The sequence below is a fragment of the Talpa occidentalis genome, unplaced genomic scaffold, assembly GCF_014898055.3.
Source record: "Talpa occidentalis isolate TD23 unplaced genomic scaffold, MPIMG_talOcc4v2.1 talOcc4.9, whole genome shotgun sequence".
NCBI lineage: Eukaryota > Metazoa > Chordata > Mammalia > Eulipotyphla > Talpidae > Talpa > Talpa occidentalis.
This window is the reverse complement of record NW_023605305.1, coordinates 80,633,934-80,647,007: the sequence shown is the minus strand read 5'-3', so window position 1 is coordinate 80,647,007 and position 13,074 is coordinate 80,633,934. Positions and strand designations below refer to the sequence as shown.

General features: G+C 37.5%; 1 protein-coding gene across 1 annotated transcript in view; it reads left to right on the top strand.

The window, feature by feature from the left end:
• Positions 1–13,074, top strand: part of SNX27 (sorting nexin 27) — an 81,549-nt gene that overhangs the window by 46,876 nt on the left and 21,599 nt on the right. Inside the window, 3 exon segments of the mRNA XM_037501347.1 lie at positions 6,852–7,044; positions 8,573–8,637; positions 10,358–10,462. Of these exon segments, the coding sequence (XP_037357244.1) occupies positions 6,852–7,044; positions 8,573–8,637; positions 10,358–10,462 (363 nt within the window).

Genomic DNA, 13,074 nt, shown 5'->3' with positions numbered 1-13,074 from the left:
GGTCTGGGGAAGTAGGTAAGGCATTGTGTCTTTCCCCTAACAATGGCCAATCAATGGCTTTTGTCACCAGAGGAAGCTGCTTCTGATCTCCTGCCCTAAGCCTAGTCTATTATGAGCATAGTGCCCAGATAGAAAACTTGCGAGTGGGAGCTCTCCTTGGGCCTGGGGTGGAGTTGCTGTTCTTGTAGCTTCCTAAATCCTAAACCCTAAACAGAAGCAGAAGCAGCCTGTAATTGCTACTTAATGTCCTTATCTGCTAATTCTTTTGTGTCTGTCATTTCTGAGTCTCTTTCTACTGAACATATTTCTCCTGCTTACTATTCAATTTTTCATGCTTTATATGTCTACTACATTTGGTTAATTTTTATACATTGTGTACTAGATTATTGGGTATCAGATTCTATTACATTCCTTTAAACTGTTGGGTATTTTTTACTGTCATCCACTTAAGTTACTTATAAATAACTTAGATCCTTTTGAGGTTTGTTTCTAAGCTCTTTTAGGGTATGTTTAGAGTGACTTCTATTCTAGAATTAATTTAGACCCACTGCTCTAGCCCCACTCCTTTTAAAGGAAACCTTCTGAATTTTCTTCTGAATTCCTTGTAGATTTGGGGAGGTCTTTTTTTTTTTTTTTTAAGATTTATTTATTTATGCATACAAGAGTGAGGTGGGGGGTGTGTGTGTAAGAGAATTCACCAGAGACAGAGCAGGGAACAGAACAGGCAGATCGACTGAAGTACACTGCTGAGGGGAGCAGCCGGCGAACCAGGAGAAGCCTGCTGTACCATGTGGGCTGCTCCTTGACCTGGTGGGGATCGAACTTGTTCTGTAGAGGCTGCATCTTAACCCCTTGTGCCACCAAGGAGGCCCTGGGGAGGTCTTTCTGCTCTCACTGGAGAGTAGTCAGATGATTCCAGATCCTGTTTGAACTCTAGAAATTGTTCATTTTGTAATTCTCCCTGGTAATAGTTTTTTTTTTTTTTTTAAGATTTATTTATACAAGAACCTGTGTATAGACTGGACGTGCAGGAGGGTGAGAGGATTCACCAGAGACAGAGCGGGGAACAGAACAGGCAGGCTGACTGAAATACACTGCTGAGGGGAGCAGCGGGCCTGACAGGAAAGGTCTGCTGCAACATGTGGGTTGCTCCGCGGCGGGTGGGGATCGAACAGGCACTGCAGAGGCTGTGGATAGCTTCTTAGTGCTGCGCTCAACTGCCAGTGCCACCAGCGAGGCCTTGGTAATAGTTCTTTTCTTCAAATTGTTATACAGCCCAAATTCAAAGGACTCCTATGCAGATATCTGGAGCTTTGTCTCTTTTTAGCTCTCTTTTTTAGCTTTGGCTTTCTTGAATACTAATGTCTGTCTCCTTAACTCTGTAAGGTTATTTGAACTTTATTTAAGTGGCTCTCTCTGACTCTCAATTCAAGAGTTCCCTAGGCAGAAAACCTTGATTATTGTATGGCACCTTTTGTTTGTTACCTTTTCTCAGGGATCATAATTCTTTAGTTTTTTTTTTTTTAATAGAGGCATGTTTTTATTTATTTATTTGTTTGCTTGTTTGTTTGTTTATACGTGCATTGGGTACAGTCAGAAGCGCGGGAGGGTGAGAGAATTCACCAGAGCCAGAGCAGGGAGCAGAGTAGGCAGAAGGACCGAAGTACACTGCTGAGGGGAGCAGAGAGCAGCGGGCGGCAGGAGAGGTCTGCGCGCCATGTGGGACCCTCCTCCGGTGGCCGGGGAGCAGCCAGGGATCGAACCGGTGCCGCAGAGGCCGCGGGCAGCTTCGCAACCCAGCGCTCAACCGCTGCGCCACCGGGGAGGCCCAGGGATCATAATTCTTAACTGCCTGTTGTCCAGTGTCTAAAAATAGTTGTTTCCTATATTGTGTCCAGTTTTCTAGTTGTTTACAGTAGCAGGTTAATTACAGACCATCCAAAAGTTCCAAGATTATCCTGTAACAGCAGAATATTTTTATTTAGGGATAATTCAATTAAAACTTGATTTTAAATATTCTTGGCTTTTAAAGAACTATAAGTGGAACACTCCTTCACACTGTGTAGAAAAATCAGTTCTAGATGGATTAAGGGCTTAAACAGCAAGTAAAATTTAAAAATCTTTTTGAAAATATAGGTGAATAGCTTTTAGCTCCTAAGGATAGGGGAAAAAAAAGTTTCTGAAGACAAAAGTATTGGTTATAAAAATGGTAAATATTTAAAATTATGACCTTTTTAAAAATCAAGATCCTTAAATAAAAAAAAAAATGACACAAGGAGAAATAGTTAACATACATACAAACAAATGAAAAAGATCGTGTCAGGAATATACAAAGTTATTAAGAGTAACTTGTTGCTTTTATGCTTTTTTTTTTTTTTTTCTTTCCAGGAAAAAGCCTAAGGACTTCAACATGTAGAACCCTTTAGTTAAGGATCTCATGGATTTTATCCAGAAATTGACAGAGAGGGTTGTATCTTTGTTTGCTATCAAAAGCAGTTTGTTGATGGCAAATATGTCCTTTTAAAAATTAATTTTCAGGTAAAAACAGGAGTAATTGATATAGTGCCATTGGAAATAATTTGCTAGTCATAATGTAAATTGAATATTCATCAAGATCAGTAGCATGAACCAGTTCAATGTCTATTTGACATTTGGAAGCTAAACTTGGGTGATATTGCTGTGGCAAATGTCATTCTGCTTTTTTCCTAATCACTTCTGCGTTCAGTAATTTAAAGGAGATTCTCTTCTGTGTGTTCAGCAGTACAATTCCTGTCTGTTACTGGAAATTAGAGAAAATGAGATTTTAACTTTCTGGTACTATGTAGAATGAGACTTTACAATTTAAAAGCTTTAAAAATCTGTAGATGGGGGTTAATGAAGACATCTCTGCTGTTTGGTATTTCAGTATTTTCTATCAACTACAGAGCCCAGGTAATACTGAAATTACTTTTCCCATAGTGGTTTGTGCTCATTGTATGATTATCAGATATCATCTTCTGACATTCCATAGAACTGAAGTCATAAAGATAGACCAAAAAAATGACATGGTTTGAATTTTCATCATTTACATATTGTGAAATTTATAAATTATTTCAAAGCTGAAATTTAAAATTAATTTACAGAATCCAGAGAGACACTACCCTAAGGACACAAAAACATTAATACAAAAGAATACATTCACCTTTATGTTTATTGTAGCACTATTTATAATAGGTAAGACTTGGAATCAACCTAGGTGCCCAAAAATAGACAACTGGATCAAGAGGATGTGTTATAGGGCCTCCCTGGTGGCGCAAGGGATTAAGACACAACCTATGAAGCTGTCTAGCTGTCCACAGCCTCTGCAGCACAGGTTCAATCCCTGGCCAGCCAGGGAGCAACCCACATGGCACATCAGACCTCTCCTGTGTTGTCCGCTGCTCCCCTCAGCAGTGTATTTCAGGCAATTGGCCTGTTCTGCTCTCCCCTCTGTTTCTGGTGAATTCTCTCACCACCTGCACCTCTGGCATATACCCCAGCTCTTGTATGTGTAAATAAATAAATCTTATTAAAAAAATGTGTTATATATACACAATGGAATACTCTTCAGCAATCAAAAAAGATAAGCTCCATCCATGCTGCTATGAATGGCATTAGTTTAACGGAATTAATGCTCAGTGCAGTGAAATAAGTCAGAAGGAAAAAGAAAAATATTGGATAGTTTCACTTATAGGAGGAATATAGGGGATCAAGGGGGAAAAAATAACACAACTAAGAACACAACAAAGCAAAAATAAAAACAACTGTAAATCAGAGATGGTGCACGGGTCAATTGGTGGTGGAAATTCTATGGGGACTACACCAGAGAAAAGAAAGCAAACATTGTAAGAAAAAAGAAATAAAGAAATAGATTAATGGGGGGAAAAAAAAGGAACCCAGAGAGACAAAATTAGATCAGTGATCAGATAATTCATCCCTTCTCTCTTGGGGTCTAACTCAGTGAAGAGCGTCTCAACAGTACTGCAACTTGCCCCAGACAGCTGACTTAGCAGTCTGAACATTCCACCTTGTAAGTTACATGGCCATTTGGAGAGTACCTAGTAACCAGTAATCTTTAAAATCAATGTACAATCACAAGCTAGAGTGTCACGGCTAGTCTAACTTTATCTCATGTCATTTATGAACCAGTCAATCTGAAGGCTTAAATTTAGGTGGAAAGATCCTGGAAGCACTGCCTGCTTTTATATCTTAAGTTCCCATTTGATTGTTTCCTTTTAAGTACTGAGAATATATTTTCTGATGGACATTCTTATTTCTCATGAATGGTTCTTTCTTACGTACTGTGGACACTAATGATAATTAGGCAGAGGGCCTCAGCAAGGACTATTTGGATCAGTTATTTTTGTTTGTTTTTCAAACAAGTGCTAGTGGATCTTGATTAATTTTTTTTTAAAGATTTATTTATGCAAGCACTGGGTATAGTCAGAAGCACGTGAGGGTGAGAGAATTCACCAGAGCGGGGAACAGAACAGGCAGACTGACGAAATACACTGCTGAAGGGAGCAGCGGGCATGGCAGGGGAGGTCTGTGCGCCTTGTGGGACCCTCGCCTGCGGCAGGGTATTGAACTGCAGAGGCTGTGGGCAGCTTCGCAGCCCAGCGCTCAACTGCTGCACCACCAGGGAAGGCCCTGGATCTTGATTAATTTTAAGGACAAGTGAAGAACAAAGCAGTCTCTGTTGCAATCTCTCTGTGTGTGTGTGTAATTTAAAAATGTTTTGGCACTTACAGAGGCCATTTCTGCATTAAAATTACTGAACTGTCATGCATCATGTATGTATTTTCTATTCCCTCTGACTGCACATTTAAATGTGAGGGGCAGGTCAAGATGTAGGTGAGAGGCAAATTGATATTCTCACTTTATGAAGAAACAGAATTGAATTAATTTTTAGGGTTTCTTGCTGAAATTGTCTCAAGGGCCTCAGGTAGTAGGCTTCTTTCTATCCTAGGAAAAGTTTTACTGAACTTAGAATCACTGAAGTGATAACCATTGAGGAAGTGCAGTCATAGTCTTTTGGTGCATTATCACAGACCTACTCTATTCTTGCTTGGAAAAAGATATTGGAGAATAACTTTGAACCCAATGCCACTGGCCAGTTTCAACTGCCTTCTTTATTCCTTTCTTCCTTTTGTGAGGAACTCAGGCTGACTTTATAATACTGATAACCTTGTGGACTTGGATTTAAGCAAGGGAAGGGTGATGCTATTGAGAAATTTGGACATTTTAATTTTGAGACCAGATTGACTTGGAAAAGTCTCTGCCCACAGGACAATGTATGGTCCTTTTTCAGGGGAAAACCATTTTCCTTTCTATGCTTTTGTACTTCAAAAGGCAGTGATGGGAATACTTGGTAATGTGAGATTCATTACAATCAGTTACAAATTTGAGCAATAATCACAGGAAGAAAACTCATTGATCAAAATTATACACATCTCTGGAGTCTGTTTAATAATAATTAGAGGTTTTGCTTTTAATTAGGGGAGGGATCATAGGAGGAGACTCGTGGCAGAAAAGTTTTGAATGAATAGATTACTTTTTTTTTGAAGATTTATTGATTTTTACACAAGAGCTGGGGTACAGGCCAGAGGCAGGGGAGGGTGAGAGGATTCACCAGAGACCGAGCAGGGAGCAGAACAGGCAGACAACTGAAATACACTGCTGAGAGGAGTAGTGGGCGCGACAGGAGAGGTCTGCCGCACCATGTGGGACTCTCCCTGGCTGGCTGGGAATCGAACCGGCGCTGCAAAGGCTGCGGACAGCTTCACAGCACTGTGCTCAACCCACTGCACCACCGGGGGAGCCCAGATTACTTCATTTTTACATTTAATTTACACTTCCTAAATCATAAAGGATGGAAAAAATTTTTGAGCTTAAAGGAAATGCTTCGAAGTGATATGAGTAAATGATCTGTTTTTCATACATTTAAAATTCTGAATGATTTTTGCTAAGGCAATTAAATTTTTTCTATCTCTGTATTTGATATGTTCTGAGAATATAGAGTAACTTGTACTGTTTAATGGTTTTAGATTACACATTCCACCATACTCCTTTATAGGGCATGTATTCAAGAAATACAAATACATGTTTTCATTTCTTCACATTTACTGAGTACCTACTATGTGTCAGACTCTGTTCTAGAAGCTTAGCATGCATCTGTAAATATTAGGCAGAAATCTCTGCTGGTTTCTTCATCAGGTTTACTCTTCATTGTTATCAGTCCTTACTTTACATATTCCTCACTTTTTTGTTAACTCTGTTTTAGTGATGACAGGGACAAGAACAAAACTAGGAACTTCAAGAAAGTAGCTTTTGCAAAAAATGATCTATTTGCTAATGAAAACCACTATTACTAAGTAATCTAGGCCCTTTTCTTTGAAATTAATTTTAGAGCCAGTATGGGCCATATATAAATAGCAGTCACATTGCTACATAATCAACTCCAACTTTTCTCGTCGCTCTCCAAATTTGTTCATTCACTATATTTACCACATTGACTTCAAATGACTTAACGTTCTGAAAATAAAATCCACTGTTAAAAACTGATAAGTGCCTTTGAAGTTTTTAAAACTGCATGTTGGAAGTCATTTTACTAGTAAAAGTAAGATCATGAGCCCATTGAAAGGAGTAGCCCTCTTGTACATACAACTTCTGCCATGTTTATTAAAAATAAATTTTGTGTTATAGTGACCTTAAACATGTTCTCTGTTAAGTGCATAGCAGAATACACAACTCTCGTGAGGATTTAGATGATTGTGTGATTCAAATTTGTGGTAAAAAGTAGCTTTTTTCTGTTTGCTTTTTCCCTTCACCAGGTATACAACGTTTACATGGCAGGGAGGCAGCTGTGTTCTAAGCGGTACCGGGAGTTTGCTATTCTGCACCAGAATCTGAAGAGAGAGTTTGCCAACTTTACCTTTCCCCGACTTCCAGGGAAGTGGCCATTCTCTTTATCAGAACAGCAACTAGATGCCCGACGTCGTGGGTTGGAAGAATATCTAGAAAAAGGTAAACTGGCTTCTTAAATTCTACTATCCAGTGTAGAAATAGTGTTATAGGTAAATACTGCAACTTCTGAACTTCACAAGTGTCCTGTACTCTTTAGTGAAAGTCAAGTTTCTTACTATAGGTGTTGAATGATCTGAGTTTTGAAACCAAGGCTGCACTCAGTCCAATACAGCAATTAGTAGCCTGTTTCATTGGCTTACTGAGCACCTAATAACAACAGAAAAATTCATAATTAGTTTTTTATACTTAATGGACCTTTACTTATAGGGTTATATTATTTGCCAGCAAACACATTTGGACATACTCATCAATAGACTGAATTAATTTGGGAATTAAGTGGCCAGTGAAGATATTTTTAATAAAGTGATTCTCAACTCATTGGCATATCTTACATGAAAACTTTTTATTCTGCTCACAAGTGTCTATGGATAGGTTTGCTGAGTTGTGGATAATCTAAAGTTCACTTGTTGTAAACAGATTATATGTAGAACTATGGAAACTTACTTGTTACTTCAGAATTTCCAAACAATACATTACTGGTTTGTGAGAAAAGATGCTGAAACATTTGGTTACCTATGAAGGTGGTGAAAATGATACAGATTGCTCTGGAAAAGATAAAATTTCCTGGCTGTGCAAAAGAATTTTCCTTAAAATGCTCATTTAATAAAATAATGGTCTTGTATAGTATTTGGTATTTGTGTCCTTGTGTAAGAACTAATTGACCTACTTGAATTTTTTAAAACTTTAGTACAGAGCTTTATCCTTGAAGAAAAAAACACATTTCCCTGATAGAAGGTAGTGAAACTTTCTCTTCTGTTTTCAGCTTTTTTCTAACATGGAATGGCCTCTAAACATAGCTCTTGGGAAATGAGAAAGGTTATGAGGTTTTTAAATCAAATGAAGTAAAATCACCAGTGTCATTTACTACTCCCACGAGAATATCAGGAAGTTAACTCCCCTAGATTTGGACAATTAGCTACCTACCTGACTGCTTCCTTTCTTTTTATTGTGGGGTAGGTAAGGGTAGGTGGTGGTTTGGAAGCTGAAGTCAGTGAGGTGAAAGGATGTGCTCAGCTTAATACTTAATTACCTACCCATTTTTTCTCAAGTGGTTTTAAATGCTGTGTTGCTGGGACAGGCCTGTTCCTAAGCCAAATAGATATTTTCCCCTTTGTATTTTAATTTTGTGCTTGTTTTGTTTTTAATTGACCTTATCTTGCTGTATTGTTCAGCTTGTTAATAGTTCACCCAAGAGTGCAAAGTTAGCTTTATTTCTCTTTTTTCAATGACTTCATTTGACTATGTTTATTATTTTTAACAAGCTACATCTTCATACTTCTTGTTCCTCTGTCCTAGTCTACATTTGTATGAACATTTGTTGTGCCTTAAAAATCTCATATTCGAGGGATGGCATACTGCCTCAGCTTGCCTGCTACTGAGGATTTACACTTATACCTTGATATATATTCTTGACTTTACATTATTGATTTTAGGGCCTCATGCCAAATTTTTATCTTGTTTTCTATAGTATGCTCAATACGAGTTATTGGTGAGAGTGACATCATGCAAGAATTCCTATCAGAGTCAGATGAGGTGGGTAAATATCCCCTGTAGTGACTATTTACCTCTTGACTTCTTATGCGAAAAATAAAGAAACCAATTACGAATTGAATTACCATAAAATCTCCATGGCTTTTTTTTTTTCATCTTGCTTTTCATGTATATATATCTCTCTTATTCTTCAAGACCTAGTGCTCAGTCCACTTGCTCTTTGAAGCCTTTCCTGATACTCGTCATCGATTTTTCATTCCACCAAGAACTGTTTTTCTCTTATGGCTGTCGTTCTTTATTTTTTTTATACATTTAAGCAGACTGTTATTGTATGGTTTTTGCTTATTAGAGTGTGAGCTATTTGAAAGGCAGTATTTTTTTTTTCACCTTTATCTAGATGTAACTGACAACTAGGATTTGATGTGTACAATTTGCTATTTATAGATAGGTAAACATTGTGAAATGATCACTGTAACCAAGCTAATTAATGTATCTGTTATTGTATATAGTTGCCATTTTCCTTCCTTCCCTTTTTTTGGTGTGGTGAGATCTGCCCTTTTAGCAAGTTTCAAGTATACAGGATAGTATTGCTTCTACAGTCACTGTACTGTACTTTAGATATCAAAAACAAGAGCTAAATCTTGGTTATTTAAATATGTCTAGTATTTTACTACAATGTCAAGTATATTGGCAGTCTTTAATAAAGATTGATTTGAATAAGAATGTATATATAATGCTAATATATTAAATAATGTTACCCACTAATTAGATGTATGTCTTATTTTCCTAAATAGATTATAACTCTTTCATAGACAGAAGCTTATAATTAAATAATACTTACATGGTTTTAGGTAATGAATAGTACTTATTTATTTTTAAGATTTATTTTTATTTATTTATGCATACAAGAGCTAGGGTGTAGGCCAGAGGTTGGGGAGGGTGCAGTGAGAGGGGATTTACCAGAGACAGAGTAGGTACCAGAACAGACAGATTGACTGAAATACACTGCTGAGGGAAGCAACAGGAGAGGTCTGCTATGCCATGTTGGTCAGCTCCTTAGCCGGGGATTGAATAGTTTCGTAGTGCTGAGACTTAACCCCTTGCGCCACCAGTGAGGCCTGAATAGTACTTACTTTTAAATGGTAAATGAAGATAGAGCTGTTCCAAAATAGTTGTTCCTTTGTAATAAAAATTATAAGAAGGATTCCTTTGCATTAAGGAGGATAAGAATTTTTTACTCTTTGCTAAAAGAAAATTAGACATCAGAATAAATAACTCAGATTCCTGAGTTTTATCCATTTTCTTTTTAAAGTTGCCATGATTATTTCAGGGAGCAGAAAGGGACTTAAGACTACTACATGAGCCAATTTAGCATGTCTAGCCACTTAAAGCCAGAGAACAGTTGTTGAAACTACTGCTTTCAGCTGTTTTCTTCTTTTGTTTGTGATGTGTGAATTTTGGAAGCAAGCCAAAAATATCATCTATGCTTGACCTATACTGCTTCATGCAGGTTTTCTGTTTTGAAATGTAATATGACTTCAACATGTTTCTTTGCTTCCTGTTCATCAACCTGAAAGGTTGCTGCAGCCTGACATCAACTTTATGACTGATGCAAATGTATTGACTTATAAAATATCTCCCCCCCCCTTTCTTTGGCACTCACTTTCTCTCACATAGCATGGGTTTTTATTTAGCTAGCATGTTATGTGGAGAGAGAGGACATACTGGATCATAAATTCTTTCTCTGTGTCTTTTCCTCTAGAACTACAATGGTGTGTCCGACGTAGAGCTGAGAGTAGCATTACCGGATGGAACAACAGTTACAGTCAGGGTTAAAAAGAACAGCACTACAGATCAAGTATATCAGGTAAATTAAGCTTGAGCGAGTAGACTTGACTTTTGGAAGGCTTAAATATTAAGGAAGATTCATTGAGGTAATACATATAAAGTGCTTGAGTATCTACTGATATAACACAATAATTTATTTGATGTGAGCTACTGTTGTTGAGGTGGTTGTTGTTAATCTGAAAGTGCTTTGTCCTTCTTGAAAGAGAAAATAAATATTCCAGGTTGTAGGGGTTGTAACTAGCATGCCCCCTCCCTTTAAGAAAACTTTATAATGTATATGAAAAGAGGTTACCACTGTGAACCTCCATCTACTCATCTCACATATACAATGATTATCAAGATTTTGCCATATTTACATTATATCCTTTTTTCCTTTCTCTTTGCTTAAATATTTTAAAGCAGTTCATGTTATTGGACCTGTATATATTTCAGTAAACATCTCTAAAATATATGGATGTTCTTGCATAATCACAAGGCCATTATCAAACCTAAAAAATTAACAATATTTCTTTGGTATTAACTAATAAATCCAGTCAAATTTTCCCATTTGTCTTGTTAAGTGTTTGGTTTGTTAAGTGTCGGGATCTAAACAATGTATTTATATCACATTTATTCTCATTTTTTTAAAAAGATTTATTTTATTTACTTATACATATAAGCCCTGGGATCTAGGCTAGAGGTGCGGGGATTCACCAAAGACAGTGGGGAGCAGAACAGGCAGATCTACTGAAATACACTGCTGAGGGGAGCAGTGGGCGAGACAAGAAAGGTCTGCTGTGCCGTGTGGGTTAGCTCCCTGGCCGGGGGATCGGATCCAACTCATGCTACAGTGGCTGGCAGTGGCTTGATAGTGCTGAGACTTTACCCCTTGTGCCACCAGGGCGGCCCTCTTATGTTCATTTTAGTATAGGGTAGTATCCTTTCCATTCCCCAACTTTTTTTCCCCATGTTATTTGTTCCAGTTGTTGGGTGTGTGCATTGTGAAATGTCCCATACTCTGAATTTATCTGTTCATTCCTTTTACGTGTTGTGTAATGTTGTCTATCTCTTACTTTCAATGAATTATGTTTGCTATAGAGTCTTGATTAGATTCAGGTTCAGTTTTTTCGATAAGAATACTTCATATTTGGTGCTCTCTACTTAATGTTGCTTCTTACAATACCTGGTTATCCACTTCTAGTGATACTAAGATTAGTAAGTTTAGGTAGTGATAACCTGATCTCTCCACTGTAAAATTCTTCATCTTTGGGCCTCCCCCGTGGCGCAGCGGTTGAGCACTGGGTTGCGAAGCTGCCCGCAGCCTCTGCAGCGCTGGTTCGATCCCCTGCTGCTCCCCGGCCACCGGAGGAGGGTCCCGCATGGCGCGCAGACCTCTCCTGCCGCCCGCTGCTTCCCTCAGCAGTGTACTTCGGTCCTTCTGCCTGCTCTGCTCCCCGCTCTGGCTCTGGTGAATTCTCTCACCCTCCCGCGCTTCTGTCTGTACCCAGTGCTTGTATAAATAAATAAATAAACAAATCTTTAAAAAAAAAAAAGAAATTACTTTAAAAAAAATAAATAAATAAAATTCTTCATCTTTTATCAAATGAATTTATCAATGGTTTCTACCTTAACTAGTAATTTCATTAAGGGTTGCAAAGTAATGATTTTCTAGTTCTGTCATTTCTTCTTTAATAATTAGAATGCGGTATATAACTTTCTCAATTAAGCCTATGTAGTTATCTTGAAATATAGTTTCTAGGAAAGGGAATGTAAAAATTTCACTTCTTTTTATTGCCAATTTTCAGAGCAAAGAATTGGTTCACTAGTTGATTCCAGTGATCTCTAATGATACCATTTTTTTAAAAAGTATTTTATGTGATTTTAGATGTTTAATAAGATGTAATCACTAGCATATGTTATCTTTCAGATGTTTAGATTTTTCCATCTTTGGTGAATGGAAACTCTTACATGTTTACTTTTAATGCAACCCATTTGTTTATGATAGCATCCTTGCTTTTTGATACCACAGGCTTATCTTTTTATATTTCCTGTGCCTAATCTAGAACCAGCCGTTTGCCCAAAGAGTTTTAGTTCTTTTCAGTGATAAATAGTATTTAAACATGACTTGGATGCTGGGTGTAATCATTGCCATTAGGCCTTTTATTGGTCTTTTATTCTGATGTTAATCAAGGGTTTCAGGGAGACCAGCAGATTGCTGGATATTAATGGATGTTCCAGACCTTAAGAGCATTTAATTTCTTGCTCCGCACAGCCTAGTATGGTAACTTAGAGCTCTTGTAATCTTCAGTTCCCCCCTCTTATCAGGGGTGAATATAGGTCTGATATATGAGCAGATGTGGGAGGAATATAACCATATTTGGTTTATTGAGACACAAATATTCTACAATTTTATCCTGTTCAATTAACACTTTTATTGGGATTGATCTTGAAAATGGATTTTGGTATCACTAGTTTGTGTTTTGTTTGCTCTCTGTTCTGTTGTTATTTTGTATGTGCTTTAAGTTTTCATTTTATTTGCACAAGGGGTCTTTCAGTTTCTTTTTATTTGTCATGTTAGGATCTTAGCTCCTAGAGAGAAAACTGATTCTTATTTAAAATGTCTCTTTTAACCCAACATTTTGCTATTTTCAT